This window comes from Vanessa tameamea, chromosome 12, assembly GCF_037043105.1.
Source record: "Vanessa tameamea isolate UH-Manoa-2023 chromosome 12, ilVanTame1 primary haplotype, whole genome shotgun sequence".
NCBI classification, from domain to species: domain Eukaryota; kingdom Metazoa; phylum Arthropoda; class Insecta; order Lepidoptera; family Nymphalidae; genus Vanessa; species Vanessa tameamea.
In genome coordinates, this window is record NC_087320.1 from 7,940,028 (window position 1) to 7,963,958 (window position 23,931).

The 23,931-nt window shown below is 30.8% G+C and overlaps 1 protein-coding gene across 1 annotated transcript in view; it reads left to right on the top strand.

Moving 5' to 3' along the window:
• Positions 1-23,931, top strand: part of Sol1 — a 224,370-nt gene that overhangs the window by 76,187 nt on the left and 124,252 nt on the right. The window contains exon 4 of the mRNA XM_026629750.2: positions 8,055-8,281. Coding sequence (XP_026485535.1) covers positions 8,055-8,281 — 227 coding nt within the window. The remainder of the gene's footprint in view (positions 1-8,054; positions 8,282-23,931) is intronic.

Sequence of the window (23,931 nt, forward strand, 5' to 3'; positions counted from 1 at the left end):
TTAGAAATTATAATTCATATTTCATACCATTTACTTGCTTAGTAGCTAACCCGCTCGCTTCGCTGGACATAAAATATAACTTGATCATATTATCGAGTACATTTTACAGTAATTAACTCCTAGGAGAATTTAAAAGATAACACTATCCTTTTATACCATAATACCTACGAATCCTTCGTATACTTCAAGTATACATTTTATACGAAATTAAATATTATAATAAATATCTTCAGATAAATTTTATTTTGCATGATAATAATCAAAATTTGTTAGACGAAAAGATTTTGCAAAAACTATACATTAAGACCAGTAGGTGTATTAACCTTGACCTAACAATTGTAGTCTTTGTTAGTAGATGGATTGTCTTCAACTTTGAGACGTTATTTTCGGTACTTGTAGGTAGAACGTATTTCAACCTGAAAAAATGGACCATTGCATACGAAATTATATTCTCATTTTAAATTAATCTTCAATTGGTGCGGCTTGTGCAAGCTCGGCTGGGTAGGTACCACCCGGTCATCAGGTATTCTACCGTCAACCGCAGTACTCAGTATTACTGTGTTCAAGTTTGAAGGGTGTAACTACAGGCACATATGACATACCATCTTAGTCCTTGTCTAGGCGGTGACCACTTACTATCAAGTGTCCTATTCGTCGTCCGCCTATAAGGAAAAAATAATACTAAAAATAAACTCATTTTATTTATTTCTTTGTTAAGTAACAAAATCAAAGTATAATTTACAATATAACAATTATATCAACGATGAAATACATACTTATTACTTAAATTAGTATATTTACTATCTAATTATAAGTATGTTATACAGCTCTTTGTGATCAAGTATTATTAGTTAAGAGAAAGTTCTAGACTTAAGTCCTACTCATTAATCTTGATTAATCACGAAAGTCGTATCAATCTTACATCAATATGTATCTGTCAGGTTAGTTAATTTGTACACAATTTAAGCCTCATAGCATGTTGTTAAAAAAAATAACGTCAGAGCTCATAGACTTATAACAGGCGATAAATACAACGTTTTGGTGGTGAATGGAATGATTCACATTTCTTAAACGGCTGTATCAAATAACGGACCACTTACAACATATGGCCTTATGATACTGTTGTTCTTTTATAAATAAACACTTACGACAGGTATTTAAATAAACTAAAGGAAGAAAGAAAGCATGAGACCCGAGTTACGAGTTATAAGTTAACTGCTGTTTTTCCTTTTCTAATGACATCCAAAGTCCGGGGTGCACGATCTCACGCTCTTGGAGAAGCGTAAGATCGGAGCACTGTCTTTGTACATCAACATGTTTGACGCTATCAATGAATCTACAAATATCATTTTCAGTCAAGTCTGAAGATACAATATATTTTTAAAATAAATATTTATAACTTATTTATTGAACCTTTGTATTATTTTTATCTTACACTAATTTTATTATTAAGACGTTATCAATTAATTATTTATTGGAGTCGCGGTTGGTCAAAGCATGGGAAGGCTGTTAAGATATTATTTTTAAGCTTTTATCTACAGTTGTATTTTATTTGCAGGATTTTTTTTTTATATTGGTTTTATTATTAAAACGAAATTCATTAAAATCAACTTTCAAATTGTAAAGATATACGCAAAGTAGTCTATCTCTAATTTAAAATAAATAAGAATTACTAAAATCGGTTAACAGTAATCAAATAGTCGTAGATATCTATAATAAAATAAAAAAGATAAGAATGATCACAAATATGTAAATTTTCTAAACTTTTGCGATAGTTGTTTTTTTTTTTTTTAAATTAAATGAGCAACATTGGTAAACATTGGGAAATAAAACTGAATTTATATCCTCCTTTTTGTTAAAATCGGTATAAAAAGCAATACTATTTTTTTTAATTTATCTAAGTATACTAGTTATTAAACAATAAAAAATAATTGCATGTCATTTTGCGTAAATGAAATTAGTTTTTATGCTTTTATTATAGTTGCATTCAACATTCGTAAAACCTAACTGTTACATAATCCAATAACGTGCACGCTCGTGTCAACTAGTTATTTTCCTTATACAAAAACGTGGTAGTTTTGCACAACATACAGACGCAGAAACTCTTCAAACGCTTTTCATTTAACAAAACAAGCTTTGCATCGTTATTTTTCACGATTATCATAAAGCGGATCTTGTGTGAAAACTAACTTTACATTGTTTACACGGACACAGAGAAAAACGTGTTTTACAAAACGAAGATTCGTTATATTTTGATCTAAGATTATCTATATATACTTACATTGAGTATCGCACTACAAAATAACTAAAATTATCGACCCAATTTCATTAATTTAGCAGCTACACCTGATACTAGACAAACGCCATACTATTTCTGTTGGCAATTATTTTCTTCTATCCATCGTCGTCATATAAATGATTAAAATTTTTGACGCTCCACTGCAGTGTGAATGAGTTTTCAGGTATCCATGGTCAGTATCATTTTCGTTTTCGTTTTATACCGCATAACTGACGAAATTTTATGTCGACTTCAGTAAATCCAACATTTTTTGAACGTGGACAAAAAGATTACATGAATTGTCGTCGACATTTATTTGATTATTATCATTCCGTTGATGTAGCCTCGGCTTAAACCGTGTATGTGATTAAAATTTTAGTAACATGTGACTAAAGCTCTCAATGTTTTATAATTAGTTTCACGAATTTGTCTCTGTGTGATATCCGTGTGTATTTGCGTGACTGTTTGCTATTTATACGCTTACAAACAGAATCGTCGTGTTTGTTTTGTTGCACAGTGAAACATATTCTATTATAGTATTTAACTATTTCGATTTATTTGTAATGACTTACTAAATAATTAATATTAAGCTTGATTGATTTATAATTGAACTATATTTTCTAATATTTGTTATCAAATTAATAATTATACATCAAATTTGTCTATCGCCAGACATTTAACAGTTTTTTGTAAGTTACATCAATAATAATATTAATGTAAAAAGTTCTGTAACTGTGCCTACAGAATTTTTTGTTTCATTAAGCTTGACTATACTATAAATAATAAATTATTAATAGAAATTCTTAATATTATTTATGATTTTTGTTTTTATATCGTAAATAGATACTCATATTATATCAGAGTATTTCATTGAGTTATCTTTGATATAATAAAATAAACGTTAAATTAACATACAAACGATTTACAAACTAAATACTGCAAACTAATTTAGATATAACCCTCGTTTTATGCTCATAATAGAGATATGTTAATAGCCATGTGGGTCTAACGGATTGCAAGGATTATTTATCTGGTCGGGTCTTCTCTGACTTCGGAAGTTGGCAGCGATGCACTTGTACTGCCCCGGAAAAGGAGGTTTAGCTGTTTTTTATTTTATTTTAAACGATAAAAATCGTCCGCTGCAAATGGACAGATGTGGTCAGAAAAGATTTAAGTTCCTGCAATGTTACTGAAAACGATACGTCAAATAGAGCGAAGTGGAAGCAAAAGACTAGGAAGGTAGACCCTACCATCAGATGGGAATTGGAGACACAGGAGAGAGAGATAAAAATCGTAACCTGCGATCCGGGTATCGGGTCAGAGGCTGTAACAATAAAATTATAACCAGTTAAAATTATCCTAATTTGAATCTATAAGCCGAAATTATTATTTTAATTAAATTCCTCTATTTTGATATTAACTAATAAATAAAAAAATGTTACAAAAGAAACCTATTTACTTGCTTAGAGAAAGTGGCTAAACTTCAAAATTTCACATGGTGGTAGAGTTTTGTGCAAGCCCGTCTGGGTAGGTACCACCCACTCACCATACTTTCTACCGACATGCAGCAATACTTAGTATTAAATAACGACTTAGTTCACAAGGTTGGTGGCGCAATTGTGATGGTAAGGAGTGAGTAATATTTCTTACAGCTAGACATTAGGTCTATGGACAGTGGTGACCACTAACCACCAGGTGGCCCATTTGCTCGTCCGCCAATATATATCATAAATAAACGCACTTCTCATTTTTCTTTATTAACAAATTTGTTACTAGTAGGCTTGTTACTAGTTTTATAAAGGGCATTTTATTTATCTCAGATAGATCAGACAACAAAATCTCTTTGTTTGCGATCTTCTTCAGCTAGTCACTAGACTAGCATTCGTATTTATACTTAGTACGTAGCTACCGCCTATAAGAAAACATTTAAATATTTTTAAGACGGACCCAATAAATCAACCAAAAGCATTTCTAAAATTATAATGGACTCTATTAAATATATCGCTCCGAGTATCAGAAAATAATAGATAAAATAATGAGAGCAGAGCAATACAGTTTTTCGTATCTATCTCGTCTTTTCGGTTCAATTGAGTTGGGTCATTGCTTTTAATAATGACCTGTCATCGCCAAACCGAAGATGGTACGCGATTATAAGTGACGTAGGTAACTTATTTTATTGACTGACCGCTGTTTGATATGTGCCTGGTGTCAATTGCTATCGTTAGTGATAGAAATATTGTCAAAGATGGATTTTTTATCACATTTATATTATATTGACCTTTCAGGTAAAAATGAAACCTACTAAGGTCAATCAATATCCGTTTGTTTTTCAAAATAATTTTTACTTGTTAGTAAAATTGAATACTTGAAATAATTTAAAAAAAAGTTTAATTCATAATAACATCTTATCAAGGCATATTTTAACAATATCGTTAATCAAGTAAGTTACCAGTGGGTCTACTAATAGTTGTATCAGATCTAAATTTTAATTATTCTAGTGGAGTGCAAAAATATTTATGTAATTTTTTCTATTTACATTCCAAATAAATTAAAACTAAATTGCTGTGTATTGATTACCTTAATTAATAAAATTAATAATACAATGAATTTGAAATCGATAGTTAATATCCCGCTTCGAATCGATTGCCTTTTGTATTTCCCGTCTTCTATGTTTCTCTCTCATCTCAGTAATTGCTATTGTTAACAAATTGAAATTTACTCCGCTTGAAGAATTTAGCCTATAAATAAGACAATATTTATGTTTAAAAATAAAGGTAAATAAATATACGAAAAAGGACGACAAACATTATAATAGAATGAAATTGTCAAACGACTTTTGTTTAGACGTAAAAAACGTATTTCAACGCGAAACAATTACATTAGTAAGTCAGAGTATCTTATTTCGTTCAAGATAAAAAAATTGGGTACATTTCACCATACTTTTCCATTTCCGGCTACAGCTCTACTATGTGAATCCAAGCATATGTATTTCTCATCGTTGATATGTTTTGATTACATGAACTGTTCATGCTCCATTATATACGAGATGAATTAAAAACCTACATTTAAAACATGAGATATTCAGCGGCGCTTTAAAGACTTCAAGTCCGTGATGCTCTCCTCTTCGTTGTTCAGGTGTGTGCTTAGGAACGAATACTTTGAAAACAGAAACTAATGTTCTTTTGAAAATTCTGTAGAAGAAGATTCTTGTAAGAGACTAAATTTAAAATAGTTACATTTTATTACTAACAGTATTTAAAACGGGATATTTACCATGTTTTTTATTTTTATTTGGTGGAGCTCGATATTTCGACATCTAATGCCGTCAACATCTACCCGCAAACGTCAGTCTCGTGAACAAGACATTCGTAGATAATGTCGAAATATCGAGCTCCACCAAATAAAAATAAAAAACATGGTAAATATCCCGTTTTAAATACTGTTAGTAATAAAAAAAAATAACCATGTTCATTAAAAAAAGTTACATTTTAATTTTGATTTTAACAATATAAAAACATTGATGTACAGTATAACACTTAAATCATCTTGCTCATTGTACATTAATTTGCGAATTTATCAGACCAGTAGGAGATGCGGTATAAAGAGTGAGAGCTGATGATCTTCAAAGAGCTGAACTGAAGAAGTAATCTATTCAAAATAAAAGTTCGTTAGTATATTTAGGAGCTACGATGCCATAGACATACAGGCAGATACACGCCCTAAACTTATAATAACCCTTTTATTGCAGCTAACAACTATAAACAATCACAAGACTACAAAAATATGTTTCAATTGTGAAAACGTAATCAAGTCAAACTTAATCATCGGTTACTAAAACTAACATAATATTTATATATAATACATGTACTTATTTTTTTTGTTATATTTAACGCAAGACCCGAATAGCCAAAGAAACGTAATATTAACACATAACAATGGGGAATTGAAAGCAAACAACCTTTCAATATTGCGCAAAATTCTCGTTGCATAAGTCCGCTCAACTCAACTCTTTTGTGTATATGCAAATAAAACAGTTCTGTTATGAATTAATACAAATTAAAATGTTATGAATAAATGAAAAATAAAGGAATTATAAATATTATATTTAAGAGTAAAATATTGTATGAAAAGTTATAATAAAGACAGAATTTATAACATTCTTAACGTTTATTTATTCATTGATGAATATACGATTGCTTGAAAATGACTATTTGTATGATTTCAACTTTATTATATTAATGTAACTTAATATATAACGAGACGTTAGACGTCAACTCATTATCATACGTGATGATCTTCGAAAAGAAAGTGTAGTCGTTTATGTTAGTAATATATTTTCGATATGAAAACGTTATAACTTTATATTGGAACACGACTCAGTTGGTAACGCAGCGAGTTCGTCCGATCAACTGTGCCAGCGAACCCAGTCGGCGCACCCACATCAACTATGAACCTCTTGCGGTTGTCACGTCATACGTACACAGTGGCGACCTCAGTCAAGCTTCATCATGATAAATTTTAATATTCCACATCTGACGGACGTCCCGTGACGCCCATGTCTTTTATTCTTGAAATTTTACATTATATTTACATTAACAGCTCGTAAATTTCCCACTGCTGGGCTAAGGCCTCCTCTCCCTTTGAGGAGAAGGTTTTGGAGCATAATCCACCACGCTGCTCCAATTCGGGTTGGTGGAATACACATCTGGCAGAATTTCGTTGAAATGAAAACATCGTGAGGAAACCTGCATGTGTCTAACATGCAGGTTTCCTCACGATGTTTTCCTTCACCGCCGAGCACGAGATGAATTATAAACACAAATTAAGCACATGAAAATTCAGTGGTGCTTGCCTGGGTTTGAACCCAGGAAATAAAATGAATACATGATTCATTTTATAGTTGGTATATATTTCAGGTCTTAGGGTAAAATATTCAGAAACCCTTAAATACGTATCAACTCATTTTTAATCAGTGGCACAAAAATAAAATTTTATGCTTCTAACTTCAAAATGACGGACTTACAGACTAACCTGTATACGAAATTTGTACCAATTCCCACTAAAATTTCGCTTGCTCAGAGCCTCATATTACCAATTCTCGATTATGCTGACACTTGCTATGTTGACTTAAAAGAGGAGCAATTAAACAAGCTTGAGCGTCTTCAAAATCTTTGCATTCGTTTCATATTTGGTCTTCGTAAATAATGATCACATCTCCGACTTTCGCAAAAAGCTCAAGTGGCTCCCAATTCGCTATCGCAGGAATACTCATATTCTCCATCTTCTTTACTCAATTCTTTTTCATCCTTCAACTCCGCTCTATTTAAAGGAGAATTTTAAATTTTTATGTACTACTCATAATCGAACGCTTCGTTCTGAAGATAATTTACTTTTAAAAATTCCTCCTCATTCGACTTCATAATATACAAATTCCTTTACTGTTCAGGCTATTCGTCTGTGGAACTCTCTTCCTGTTGAAGTAAGACGTGCACAATCACTTGCTTCATTTAAAACTATGTTGAAACAATACTATCTTGCACTTTAATGTTGTATTTAGTTAGGCCGGAAATCAAACCCGGGACCTCAGAGTAGCGTACCAATGAAAACCTGCGTACACACTACTCGACCACGGAGGTCGTATAATATTAATAATCTCAATAGATTGAGATTAAGTTGATTTCATAGCAATAAGATGTGTTAAAGTTAAAATTTGAATATACGTTTTAATATGATGTGTGTTTTTATATCAATATAGTTTTATTTACAATTGTTATAGATGCAACCAAGGTGATTATGTGAAGATCTATTGGGAAGTCCAAGGCCCTGGTCCACCAGGTGCCATCAACGAACGCTCTGCCTGGTCCAGAGCGCTTTGTGGCAACAGAGCCGACGTGCCACCGGCTTTGTACTCCCCTGGACCATCCCTAATCCTGGAATTTTATACGAGCTCAAGGCAAAATAACAACACAGGATTCCTTGGAACCTACAACTTTATTGATAGACGTAAGTAGATTTTTTTTATCTTAATTTATATGTATGTATGTATATACAAAACAGATAGATAATAAGGCAAAAACTTTGAATAATAATTTTAATTCTAACAATTATATTTAATTATAATTACAAACTTTAAGCAAGTGGTTTAATTTATGAATCGTTAGAGACAATTTCCATTTTTCAATTAAACGTGAATTAAATATTATTATAACGTTCTCAGTGTCTTAGAAAATTGTCCGCGTTAACATAAATCTAATTTTCATCTGATTCATTTTAATTCTATTATCAAATGTAATAACTCTATTCGTTTTTGTTTTTAGTACATAGCTAATTTTTTTTTGTAGCCAATATCGGCCATCGCCCAAATGAAATTAATGAAATAAATTGAAAGTAAAAACGAATAATTAGAATAGAATGCTTATTATTAAAAATACGCTAATTTTTAAACCAGTTGTTCAGTCCATATTAAGCTTAAATAAAATTTCATTGTAATCTTTGGGTTGGATTATTTTATTCGATTTAAATATAATTTTGAATCAAGCTTCATGTAGCCTCATTATTTATGTATGAAATTTCAAAATCCACAAAATTAACAGAATAATTCTGATACGAGGAGGATTCCAAAACCCAGTATCCCATTGTCGGTCAATCATCCGTTTGATCACATAACCAATGAGACCACTCAGTATTCTATCATGGATATGAAATTCCTGAATATTATACGATATTCGTGAAATCTTTTGACCAATTAACAAAATATTCTATAGTGCTTTCAACTTTAAAATATTATTACGTCATTATAAACCAATCGGAGATAATTATCACGATTTACGCAATTAGATTGGCTTATAAATAATTATTTTCGATTGAATTTATCATAAAATTGTTAATATTATGAACTGTTTTTGTTGTTAGCTTACTTTTCATATTTTATATGAATCATAAAGTGTATACCAGATTAGAGTATAAACAATGTTTTACATTACCTAAATCTAAACAAACTTTTGCTCGAATACTATAACGTAGAACTTTGGATAAATTGTCTTGAAGATCATTTTAGTACCAAATATATTCTAGTACCGCGCGGTTACAGCGGTAAACTTTTCTTTTTGATCACGTGGGTCGTAACTCGATGGTTCTTGAATTTTTCTCCAAGATTTGGTTTAAGAAGCAAAATATATTAATCCTATTGGTAGATCCAGAACTATCGGTCGTTGTTTGCTTTGGTTTGATCTGGAACAAACTCTATAAATTTAAATAATGAATGAAAGTCTCTGATAAATAATACTGGAAGCTCACGTGAACTGGAATAGGAAACGCATCAAATAAACGTATTCGATTGGTGGACGCGTTCTGATAGAGTATTGATATAAATAATAATAATGAGGCCGAACGGTGATCGTTGATCAAGCTGTATATTAAGACAGCTATTATACTATCAAAAAAGAAATCAATTTGGTTTTATATACAATTTTAATACATTTCTATTTGGATTAAAATACCTGTAAATTAAATGGTCATCTAAATTTAATATCACACTTTCATGTTTTCAATAGTTGAAGTAATTAAAATATCTATGAATGGAATATATGAAGTAAAGTTAACACATATACATTATAACTGTTTTACTTGGTGGCAGGGCTTTGTGCAAGCCCGTATGGGTACGTACCACCCACTCATCAGATATTCTACCGCCTAATAACAGTACACAGTACAGTACTGTATTGTTGTGTTCCGGTTAGAAGGGTGAGTGAGCCAGTGTAATCACAGGCACAAGGGAAATAACATCTTAGTTCCCAAGATTGGTGGCGCATAGGTGATGTAAAGAATGGTTAATATTTCTTACAGCGCCTTTGTCTATGGGCGTTGGTGACCACTTACCATCAAGTGGGCCATATACTTATCCGCCAAACAATGCCATAAAAAAATAACATTTCTATTAATTCAAATAACAAATCCTAAAAAGAATTTACGTCGTTATGTATACATAAGTTGAAGAATATATTAAAATGAATTCTACGTTATTTAACAATTATTTTCACATTCCATAAATACAAGCAGACGAAATGTACTTTTTAAAAATAGAATACTACGCAATATATAACAAGGAATACTAAACTATTACTTAAGAATAATATAAAATAATAAGAACAAATCTGGTACATCTAAAGTACTCGGCTTTGGCTTTGTACGCGACACGTATCGAAGCCAAATGGACTTATTCCATATGCCTTGAGTCAATTTGACTTGGCAGTTGTCCCCTTTTTATTTTCGAGTTATATATTTAAGGAATAAAAACGTCTTTTTTAATTTAGAGTAACTATGAAGGTTTTATATAAAAACATTTTTTGAAACGGCCACTACAAAAACATCTATACAGCCTACTCACTTTTTTTTCTAGGACCCTTAAACAATTGCGCAGTTACATTGGTTTTAACATATAAACCACTGGATGAAAAATAAATAAATAAATATCGAGTATATTTTTTTCGTTTTAGATTTGTCGCTCTTGCAGGCCTAGTATAAGAATTTTCATCAAATCAATGATAACATTTTAATTCAATCTAAAGTTATTATTGAGATTTAGATATAAAACATGACAATTATTTGATCACAAGCTCCCGCAACTACCTTAGGAGTTAATATTAGGTTAATGCTTTAGAAGCTATACTCAAAAACTTAATGTTAAAAAAAGGTTCCTCGAATGTGACAAAAAGATCAATATTTAAGGTATCTTTAATTATATATTTAATTTTCTGATTATATCTATCAAGTTATTGTTATAAGCTGTTGTCGTAAACTGTTCGCTGTGGTTTGTTACATATAATTTTCATACATAAAAAGAATGTTTGGATATTTGTTAGTGAGGCTAAAGTCTTCTCTTCTATTATGAGCAGTAGCACAACTATGAGCTGGCAGGAACTACTTTTATTTAATTTCGAGTAAAAATTGCACTGAATTTAGTTTGTTTTTTTTTAAACGTATATTCACTTGGTGGTACTATAGAGACTTTGTACAAGTCCGCTTAGGTCGGTACTTCATCAGATATTCAATCTAAATACATAGTATTATTGTGTTCCGGCTTGAAACGTTAGTTAGTCAGTGTAACTATAGGCACAAGGCACATAACATCTTATTTCCTAAGGTTGATGAAGCATTGGCAATGCAAGAAAAGGTTAACATGCCTTACAGTGTCGATGTCTACGGACAGTGGTAACCACTTACCATCAGGTAGCCCATTAACCCATATCATAAATAAACTGTAAATAAAGAAATCCTTCAGCTTTAGCCTTCAAAAGAAGTCAAAATATTTAGTGACATCATCGCAGAGAAGAACCTCAGAATCTCTAACAAATAAAACCCGATGTTATAGAAATACAGATGTTATAACGATAAAAACCTTTGTTGTCGTTATTTGATAGGCGTTTTAGTAAGAAATTCAATGTCTAAGCAATAATACCACAACATTCAAGTAGGATCGATGACAAATAACGATAGATCGAATTCGCTTAGCTTATATCTTTGTTGTTTCTGTATTTCTGTAGTTTGTTTTTGTATTGTTAGGAATATACTTTGAATATTAAAATGACAAAGTTTTATTGATGAGTATTTTTATTTTACCATCTGAACCTTAACATGCTCTGAATGCCTCTTTCGATGTAGTTGCATGTAGAAAGTTCAAAACAATATTTTTAATGATAGTAATACACGGTGAATTTATAAAATACAAGTTTCCGTGTCACGATTGATCTGTGTTCTGTGATGGACTGACTTTAAATTTATTACCACGCACCGCATATTGTACAAATTGTCATTGTAGTCAGTGTACAGTCATTGAACATACACTAATTTTTCACTTATATAATACGATTCGCATATCATTTGAAGTAAGAACATCAGTAATATAGGTGTCTCTTTTTTGCATAGACGGGAAGTTAAGATTTGCACCTCCACAACGGACGTAAAACTAGGAGAAGTATTATAGTAATAAAAAGTGATTAAATAATATTTATTCCTATTATAACCAAAATATATTTAGCCGAACAAATTATGTCCAAATTTATCCAAAATTATTATGTCCAAAATTATCATAAAATACATAACAGAAATTTCGTATAAATCATGCAACCTTTGTTTTAACGAACTGAATTACATTTCTAAATCAGTAATCAAATTCTCTTTGTCTAAAATCATTGGTATTTCACATATCGATGCGAGCTTGATTTTATCCTTTGTCCAAAGCGTATAAGCCGATAAAGCTTGGATCAAAAACGATTATTCTAACCTATATTGTACCAACCGACTAACAGTATGCCAAGAACTGGAAACTTAGACACAGCCGAAAATAAACTCTATTTTAATTACATTAAAATTAAAAATCCTTTACATAACCATGCGATCAAAATAGTTATCATCAAACTGTGGTTAGATCATTCGAAGATAATTAAAGCAAATCTGTGAAATTCGATTGACATACAAGCTGCGGCATTCGATCGGGAGGCATCTACGAGTAGAGACATTTAAATTGTCAAAACACATGTTTTTTTTAGTGTTGCTACACTGAAATAAATACCATAGCTTCGTGCAAATGTAATGGATTTGTTAAACGACACATTTTATCTATATAGAAATAGGCAAAGGTGGAATCCTTTGCTTTTACTACCCCTTTTTTTCCTCTTTGTCAAACTTTTTTTTTTGTATGAAATCGCAGATTTTTGTGTCATAAATAAAAAAATATTTTCAAGAGGTGATGATTATGGTATAAAAATTATAATGGAATTTCGACCAATGTGCGAACACTAGTAAACTGTAAATCTACAGTTAAAACCAGCTGATCGAAAAAACTTATCTTTTATTTTCTTACGTTACGTGTAGTCGGATAAAAATGTAAATACCAAGCTGACTGTAAAAGGCACGCTGAAAAGCTAAAAAGTAAACGAGCTGACCACGGTAAAGCCAAACCACGTAAAACCTCATTTGGTTTTAGGAAGGCGAAAACCAAATATAAAAAACATCACTCCAATGTTGCGGTTCTTTGGGTGTAATTTATAGAGCATACATTTGAATATAATTAGCCTCATAAATAATAATATATAGTGTATACGGTATTTCGTCGACTGCTTTTTTGATCTAGTGGCTAGCTTACAAGAATGCATATCCCGAGGTCTTGGGTTCAAGCGCTTAGTTGAGTCAATAAAAACTATTGGATTTTTCTTTCGAGAAACGAAAAAGAAAAAAAGTATGGTCTCTAATTGAATGACAAAACTCCCTTGCCTCATAAATTAGAGTGTGGAAACACAGATTACACTTGTTATAGCCCACAGAATTATGTGCTAATAATATTGACCAGACTAGTTTCACTGAATGGCCATCGTGATCAAAATTGATCAGGGTGACATCGTCATCATGTCTGTACTCGTAATATTCCAAAATATTTTATTAATTGACATATTTACAGTAAACGAAAATCAGATGATATGTATCTCCAAGTTAGGTTAAAATTAAATAATTAAGAAATGATTTTATTAAATTTTTTTAGTTCAAAAACTGCTTATTGCATTATATCTGTCTGTGCGAAGTTTAATTTAAGTATTGGACCAAAACAGTTAGATAATTTTCATCATGAAATACATTATAAATACTTAAACAAATATGGTACTTGTCGAAAAGTTATTAAAATAATTCATAATGAGTATCGGTTTCATGTAAGTAGTCATCGTTGGCTATAAATATTGAAACTGTAAGAAATATTAATCTTTTTTAATATCAACAATGCGTCACCCACCTTGGGAACTAATATGTTATGTCCTTTGTGTCCGTAATAACACTGGCTCACTCATCCTTGAGGCCGGGAACCCAACAATTGTTTGACGGTAGAATATATGTATAATGAATAGTCATCCCACCCAGATGGTCTTGCACAAAGCCCTACTACCAAGTAAAGCACTAACTGCAATACTTATAAATGTTGTAGTAAAGTGATTAGTTAAAAAATGCTACGTATTCTTTTTCAAATGTATAATGATAGAAAGAGAGAAATATATGTTTAATTGTTTCACTAAAAATCGGTTAAGCTATGCGCATTAATAAAGTCGAATATATTCAAAATCTAAAGTCCTTCTAATATCGTTGAATTTAAACAGAATACTTATCTCTCTTACTCTTAAAGTGTGGCTGAATCTATTGTTTCTATTTAAAATATGAAATGTTTTTTTTGTTGCGAAAGACATTCATGAATAACAATGAAAATAAATTGAACTTACTTTTTATATTATTAGTATTGAATGTGAAAAACAAAATTCTTCTACTATAAATGTTGCAAAAAATTTGTCAAAGTTATCAAAACAACATTGGCTCCCTACATTAAATATAATGATTTACATGTGTATATAATTTGAAATATACTTCGCCCATTATATGCTATCATCTGTCACTGTCAATATCACACTCAGTAGAGTAGAAAATACCGAACATTATGCCTCGATCAATCTTATAAAGGCATATCTTTATGATAATAATCTTAAATTGGAGGTGACTTATTTATATGGAAAACCATATATTTACAGTATTTTAAATCTATAAGATAATAAAATTGAATGAACCGATTACCCACCTAAAAATAAATAACATGCTCTTAGGCTTTTGTATATATTTTAATATATTTTAAAAAATAAAATCAAATTAATGTGAATAATAAGTTCTATTTTAAGAGGTAATCATGTCCTCTAGAACGTTATATGTTTTGAACAGTTATATTTTTTTTTAAGTCTAAAGCTTTTACCTTAGTTGAAATTTTGTAACTGTCCTTGAACAAGACAATTTATTGTTTGTTTATCTGTTCGTCCAAGGTCAGCTTAAAACAATAAAATAAAACAATTATTTATTATTAAAAAAGGTATTTCAAGGGAAAGTTTGGTCTGTATATTTTTAAAATCGATTGAATGTATCAAAAGTTAAAACAACTTAAAGTTCACGTACTTTATTGTCATCCAGTAGGTTACGTTAAAAGTTAAAATGGTAGATTTCAAGAATTTTCGTTGCAAACTGAATTCCACGCCGGCGAAGCCACGATTTCAGCTCGTACATTTATATTAAAGATTAAGGCCTCGAGTATTTACGTATATAGATATCGAAATATAAAGAAAAAAAAAACGAAAAACGTTGTAAGACTCCCGGTTGAAACGAAGCTTATTTCTCTCAATATTAAATAAAAGACACCATCAAATAAATCTGCAACGTTTGGGAATAATTGAATGACAATGACAAAGTTATTATTGAAAATCCCGTAAATTAAAACAATAATAATAAAATTATTTAAACCGTATACAATAGAAGAGGACAAACATATAGAGCGGGAAAGGTTGTCTGGAGCAGGTGTAATACTTTTTCCTTTGCCATTTCTGCCAGTTCATTGTACTGGAAACCACGTCAAAGAACTTCATTCCAATAGCTACTGAACAATACATGACCACGTGGAATGTTCAAAAGTTAGCAGCATTTCCATGTTTAATCGCTATTAAAATCTTCTTCGCAAAAATAAACCTGATCTCCTGTTACCAGTGGATGAATAAGACGTTTTTGTACTATCACTTAATGGTCAAATAATTTAACTGGAAATGGAACAAATATATGTTATATTTTATAAGATTATTCGTAAAGAGAATATTACATTTTAGTCATAAATTATTCTAACGCCAAACGCGGGCCTCCTTCGTGAGATGCGCATCTTTCACTATCGAGGTAATACTTATATGTAGCCCTTTCCTCAATTACGGCGACGAGATTATGATTCTGGAGAATCCAAACTGGGTTACACAAACTTCATATAAAGAGAACTCATACTCTAGTAAACGATCCTCTCGTCCAGATTATAATTGTACTAATCGAAACATCGAGTATTTCGATAAAAAACAATTTAAATTATTTGTTTTACGTATTGAAACTACAGTATTAAATTAATATATAATTGATTGCAAAAAAATATTCACAAAAAATCCATTCGATAATTTTTTTATCTACTGATAGCGTGAAATTTTAACATGTTAAAATGTCAATGTAATCATTCTCGGCGAAGAACGACAGATCTGTGTTACACCGGATTCACGTACCGCAGTCGAAACCGAGTCTGAGCTAATCCAGCGCGGATGAATTTGGAACTAGTGATTGTACCACTAGAATTCTAATATCCGACCGTATTGGACTTTCCGTTTGATAAAATATACGCTCGAAATAGAATAACAAGTCTGAATAATTTATTAATTTTGATCAAATAGTATGGTCTCCTATAGTGAAACGAGCACCCAAGTTACTTATTAAGTAGTAACTTACTAAGTAGATCTTACATTGATCGATCTTAAGAATATGTAATTATTGTGTATTTTTTGTTAGAAACTCATAAATTAATTAAATTATTTTGTTTAAACGAGTTGTAGAAGAGCCAAGATGGCGAAGAGCCGAGATGGCCCTGCCACATGTGTATTTCATCAACCCGCATTGGAACAGCGTTGTGGAATACGCTCCAAACTTTCTCCTCAAAAGATGAAAAAAAAGTTAATGTTAACAGAGGAACACGATACTAGGAAGTACTGTATCAGTACTGTCTGAACAAATATGCCTAGCAAGATATACCAACATAAAAAAGGCCTTAGCCCAGCAGTGGGAAATTTACAGGCTGTTAATGTTGTTAATGTTGAGTTGTAGAATTGTAATATTAAAAGAGTTAGTTCATGATATAAATCAATAAGTATAATAAAATAATACTTTTGCTGTAAATTGCGATACGTCCTGGTGATAAAAATATGCCGATAGATACAAACAATAAAAAAATACTATTATTAATAAATGAACATGAGTCTATTTTTGCACTATACAAAATTAATTAATATTATTGTTTTTAAATTTTTAATTTAATGAGCTTATGTTATCCTGGCTCATCCACTGTTAACAGAGGAACACGATACTAGGAAGTACTGTATCAGTACTGCCTGAACAAATATGCCTAGCAAGATATACCAACATAAAAGCGTTATAACACTTAATTTCATTATTCAAAATACAATTATTATTTTTTTAATTTATCAGATAAATCACTCATAATGTTTTTCTCTAAATAAAAAAAAAAAAAACGAAACCACTGGACCGATTTTGATGCAATTATAATGAAGCAAGTTGTAACACAAAGGAAGGACAAAGTTTTTTTTTTATGACTAACCGAAACAGGCTACATCTATATATATATCGTTCTGTAGACCATTTATGGTCTCAATTATTTTTATGAAATAAAACGATGTTATAATATATCAAAATAGAAAGAATTGTTTAAAGGGTGTTGCGTTAGGGTAAACCAAAAGATTTCCGGAAACTGCACGACTTAAATATCAAAGAGAGAACGAGATCTCTTCGTGTTATATTTATAGCAGAACATTGGATATTCGCTTTGTGAACGACACATAATCACATAGTATATCATGTTTACTTTAACATATCAATGATAACGTTGGAGTCACGTGTTCGATTCGTGTATGATTCGAATGCTATAAAATTTTATCTATCAAACAACTACATATATGGTAGAGCTGTTTCTCTTTTTTAGCTATCTCAATTTAGAGGATAGTACGCGTGGGTTTTAACTAACAATCTCGGGTTCAAAGTCGGGCAAGTATATCTGAGTTTCACGTGTATCTTGTGCTCGATGATAAAACAAGATATTTCGAGGAAATTTGCGAATGCAATTTTACTATATTTAAATACATAAACTCTCAGTTGAGCAATGTAATAGAAGAAGCTCCAAGAGAATAGAAGACTTTTTGGCCTGCTATATTGTTCACCGGGATAATTTCATTCTACACGATATATTTTCTTACGGTGTTTTCCCTCATCGGCGCACATGAGATGTAAATACTAACATTCGTCGGTTACCGATGGTCGGTACATGATATTGCATCATCATCCTCCTGCCCTTATCCCAATTTTACTCGGGGTCAGCGCAGCATGTCTTCCTCTTCCATACTTCTCTGTCGGACGTCATCTCACAAGTAACATTATTTCTAACCATATCGTCTTTCACACAATCCATCCATCGTTTCTTGGGTCGTCCCCTACCTCTATATCCATCCACATCCATTCTCAAAACCTTTCTTACTCATTGATATTGCATTATGTGCAGTGTAAATGTCGGCGAAGAATTTATTTTGTTCTTCGACTTTAAATTAGATTTAATATATTAGAACGTCATGTTGTACGGGTAGTATGTTATCCATCTATTGTAATATATATTTTGCGTGTTACGTTTGTTTTTCCACAACTTCAGACATAACTAGAATAATTTTAAACTGCTTTGTTTCAGCTCTTGGCGACTTGTCTATGCAACGAAAAACTATTTTAAACACTCCTCCTCGTCGCTGAAAGTTTCTATCGTCTAGATTTAATGATTTTCCGAAAGTTTAGAGCGATGTCGCAATATTTAGCCATATCGAAAGTACATATTTGAATGATACTTAGGTAAAAGTATTTTGTATGAAATTAAACGGAGAACGGTTTCTTCGTAAAAAATATTGTCAATGTGTCTTTAAATTTATTTTATTATAATTATTTATATTTGTAATTTATTATGAGATTAAAATATTATTACAAAATTTTAGTCTAACGACACTCTCACGATTTTTTTGCTATTCGATGTAACATAGACAAAGTATAAAAAAAATCTAATTTAAAAACCAAGTAAAATAGGTTAGTGCAATACTTGATAAAAAGACACGATAACTGGCAACACTGTTTCATTATTGAGGGCCAATTATGAATTCAGTTCGTTCATAATACTGAGAAAATTGATTGGTTCTTGTTTTTTTTTTAATTTCCACGGACTAAGTATTTTTTCAATTATCTGCAATTTTTTTGGATGACTCAACACCTATTCGAGAAAATAGCACTATATTGTTCAAATATTGTTTATATACATATATGTAGTACAGTTACTCGTGTAACAAACTGTTCAAATTCACCCCTCAGAGCTCATTTTGTTCAAATAACACTCAACTAATCATTGCGTAGTTCGTATACTTGTATTTAGCTCATGTTAGTGATCTTGTTTATTTAGCAAAAATATATATAAAGGTAGATCTTATCTACATAGTTAACAACAAAAAGAAAAATCTTTAACGTTGGTTGAGGTCAGTTGAGGTCTGTTTTGATTACTTATTGTACATAATAAATCAAATGTAAAGAGCGCTTAGGACTTCTTACAATACTAAAGACCATGTACTTAGGTGACCACTTACAAAGCAAAGGCCTTCTGGCCTCTTAACTGCCGTATTAAAATAATGAACGAAAGAACAAGAGAGGTATCCTCACGATAATTACTATCACCGTCCAGCGCAAGATGAAACTTAAAATGATTACTTTGAAAACTTACCATAACTTGACGGGCTTCTAATCCATAAAGTATACGGTGTACGCGCTAAATTAAACAATATCTAGAGACGAGATAGACATAAACAAGAACCAACTTTCAAACGAATGAATGAGATGTTAAATGAATACAGTTTTTTATTGTATAATTTTAAATCTTTCTATACTAATTGTTCACGAAAGAAAATATATTCAAACTAGAATTGGTATTACCAAGGCTTTTTAACTGTACGCTAGATTCTTCTTTATTTAATAGCCTTTTTCCTCACTGTATAGCGGCAGAAACAACGAAAATCCTGCCATTGTCCGTTCTTTAAGATTCTTTCATTTTGAATAGCGCAGACAACTCATGAATAACAAAAGCCAGGAGAAAAACATTAAATTTTCAAATAAGAAGTTTAAAATTGTAAGAATTTCAGTATAATTAATTCAGGCAAACACCATTGAATTTTTATGTGCTTAATTTATGTATATAATTATTCATCTCGTACTGAAAACCTGCATATGTCGGATGAAAGGGGCCATTCATATCCTCTATTGTATCGAAGCATGGTGGAATGAGCTCCAAACGTTATCCTCAAACGGATGGAAGTCTTAGCACACAAGTTGAACATTTACAATAAAACCTTACAGTATCTTAAATTTCTGACTTGTACAAACACTATAGCAATACGACAATTTTTTAACTGTTGATCTAATAAAGTTCCGCTATTAATTTAAACAAAAAATGCATTTAGAATTTGTTAAGGCTTTGATTATTATGTAATAATAACCGTAACGTTTCCTTATCTGCTTTGTACGTACATGAAATTGTAATTATTCATTTGTTGTAAACGTAATACAATACTACTATCTGACCTGTCAGCGAGCGTGACGAGACGCTCACAGTCACTAATCCCTCGCGTGTTGTTTTGTTTAGTAGTTATAAATTTCTATCACAACGTTCGTAAGCACTTCACGTCTATTAATATTTTATACATCAAAACAAAATGTACAATAAATAATATTTTATAGAATTTAATTTTTTTAGCGTAGAGTTTAGTATACAATTTATTAACTTGTATTTTTTTTAATATATTATTAATAAGTAATTAAAAATAGCAGAAATGAAAATGGCCTATGTCATATTAAATATTCATCAATGCCCAAGGTCATTAGATTGTCAGAAATAAAAATAATTTCCTCTACAACGAGATGTCATTAAATTTCATACAAGTTGTCACTTCCTTTACACCTGTAATCACAAATCACAACATATGATTCACCTTCAAAATGCCAATCTACCTATATACATATAATCAAAATGGAGTCTGTTTGTAACATTAAAATAACCGCTTTTACTAAATGCATATGTATGTATGCACGGTACATATACCAAAATAACTTTTTTTTTAATTTTAGTCTGACTGTCTGTCTTTCTTTTCTGGTTAATCTCTGTAATAGCTGGACCGATTTTGACAGGTGACTGGCAGATAGCTGATGTCATAAGGAGTAACTTAAGTTACAACAAAATCTTTTTTGTTAAATTCAAACGCGCACAAAGCCGCGGGGACCACAATTGGATATAAATTTACTAATAAGTTAGTAGGACCTGCAGAGAAAAACTTGTCCAATGTTCAATAAAAAAAAGGCATTTTCACATCACAAACATTATATTCAAATCTACAAAAGAACATATTATAAACGTTCTCTTTAATTCATATGAATGTCTTCAACGTAACATTCACGAAAGAAGTTCAAAATAACATCAAGTTTCGTTAAAAGTCCTTTATTACGGCGTCGATATTAAACTAAATCGTCGGTATCAACTCTAACATTCTTCCAACTTTACCATACCACTTTCAATATATTTAATGAGTTACGAGTTTCATCCTTCTGAAGCCTTTATGCCGTATATATTAATGCAAAAAGGAAATTAGTTAGGAAGTCAGTTCGCGATCCCTTACAAAGTAGAACTTACGTATTATTGTTATCTCACAGTTATACAGCGTGGTTATGTTCAGGATGCGAATATGAAAACGCTTTGACGATAACGACGTATTATGTTAATGTAACATTATTATGATGCCGTTAGAAGAAGTATTATTACGGCTATCATCTGTGAACATTACAGAACAGACGGCTCAGAAGAAAATCTTTATAAACATTTTCTTTGAATATATGGATTTTAATTATTTTTATATTAATAATATTTGGTAAATGAAACGAATCATATATGGAAAGAGAGAACAAATATCAACTATTAATTTACTGTTCGTAAAATTTTCGGACAAAATTCTAAATTTAAAATGTTATAACACTAATTCGAAAGAGATTATAATCATTCGACTAGATTTAAAAAAATTTAAGCCATAAAATCGATTTATTCTAAATATAAAATAGTGTTTATAGCCATTTAAAATACGTTTATTCAATATTAGAATTTATTTAACCATCTTTTAGATGATTATGATTTGTCTATGACGTTATCCCAATTTACTTTGGATCGGCGCAGCATATCTTCTTCTTCCATACTTCTCTATCTGACGTCATCTCACAAGTAACATTCTTTCCAGCCATATCATCTTTCACACAATCCATCCATCTTTTCATTGTCTATGACGTAAAGAAACTTAATTTATACGAATTTAAAAAAAATTTAAAAATAATAAAAAGATGTATTGTAGGACACCCAGTTGGAACGCAGTGTTTTTCGCTATATATTATGTGTCTATTAAACAATGCAATAAATAAACAACGTTTGAAAACAATTAAATGATAAGAAATAAAATTGTCATTAAAGATCCCATGTGAATTAAAACATTGACATAAAATCAAATTATATAATATTATTTAAAACCGTTTATAGTGAAACGAGACAGAGAAAATAAGAAAGAGAGGGAAAGGTCGCATGAATTTACTGGAACGCCTCGTAAAATAACTTCTTTAAAAAAAATAGTGTCTATGTCGTATGATATTTAAAAGGATATTGATTAATTCAATCGCCAGCCAGACTGATTCTTCTACCCCCGAACATCAATAATATAACTATAGTGTTTTTTTTTTTGTTTTAGTTGGCATATAAGGGATTTAAATTATTTATGAGTAAAAGTAACTTATTAAAGTGATCATTAAGTGAGTGGTCGTAACAGTCCACGTAGATATATATAAACATATACGGTTTATTATTTACTTTTCATATACCATATAACTTTTTTATAAACGTTGTGATTATCAAATTTATATATTTTCAATTTAAGTTGTGAAAACCAATAATAATCATTTTTTATACAGACAAAATAATAAGAAATTTATTTTCAGACACCAATTTTTCGGCCGGACGGATATATGTTATTGACTTGGGATTATTATTTTTTAACGATCTATTGTGGATAAGTTTCCATCGAGTCTACAGTACCCCTGCCCGAAATTATTATTTGGAACACACTTTCTGAACGCACCCGTAAATGTCAAACATGGCCGCCCGTTGAACTGTCATGTCATTGAATTTCATAGATTTAATATCGAATTTTTCGAATATTTATGTTGCCGACTAAAAACATTATTTTTTAACAATCTATAATTATGGATAGGTTTCGATAGAGTCTATCGTAGACCTTCACGAAACTATTAATATAGAGATAGAACAAATAACTAAAAAAAAAAAATTTAAGACAAAACCTATATACATGAAGAATTTACACATTCTCGTATTTCCATCCCATCTCGAATTAAACAGAAACCGTATCGTTATATTTAGACTAAAAACAAATTTGGCAGCATACACCAGAAGTTGCTTCATCGGTAAATATACCAAGAAATTGTTGTAATTTTATCCCATCTAGTAAAGAAGATACATAAAAGCAAAATGTAACCTATATTTCCTGGGCAATTCGAATGCATTTCAGTGACGGTCTTCAGAAATTTTCATACAAATCGCACCGAGCGATTGTTCGATTATCATATAGATAGATTACTCCGTAGAGAACTTGGCTCTGTTCGTCCTATAAAAATAAAACGTGTCGAATGAAAATCATACTTCAATTCTTCAATCAATACTTCAATCAAATAATAATATTTGAATGTTTACAGAGTCCATACTATTTTTCTTAGTAACACAACGACACACAAAATTTGGTAATGGTTTTTTTTTTATTTTATTTATTGCTAACTTAATAGAATCAAATTTAAATCATTTTAAAGATGTACACAATAAAAATGTAGCGTGAACGAATATCATTAACAGCCTGTAAATGTCCTACTGCTGGTCT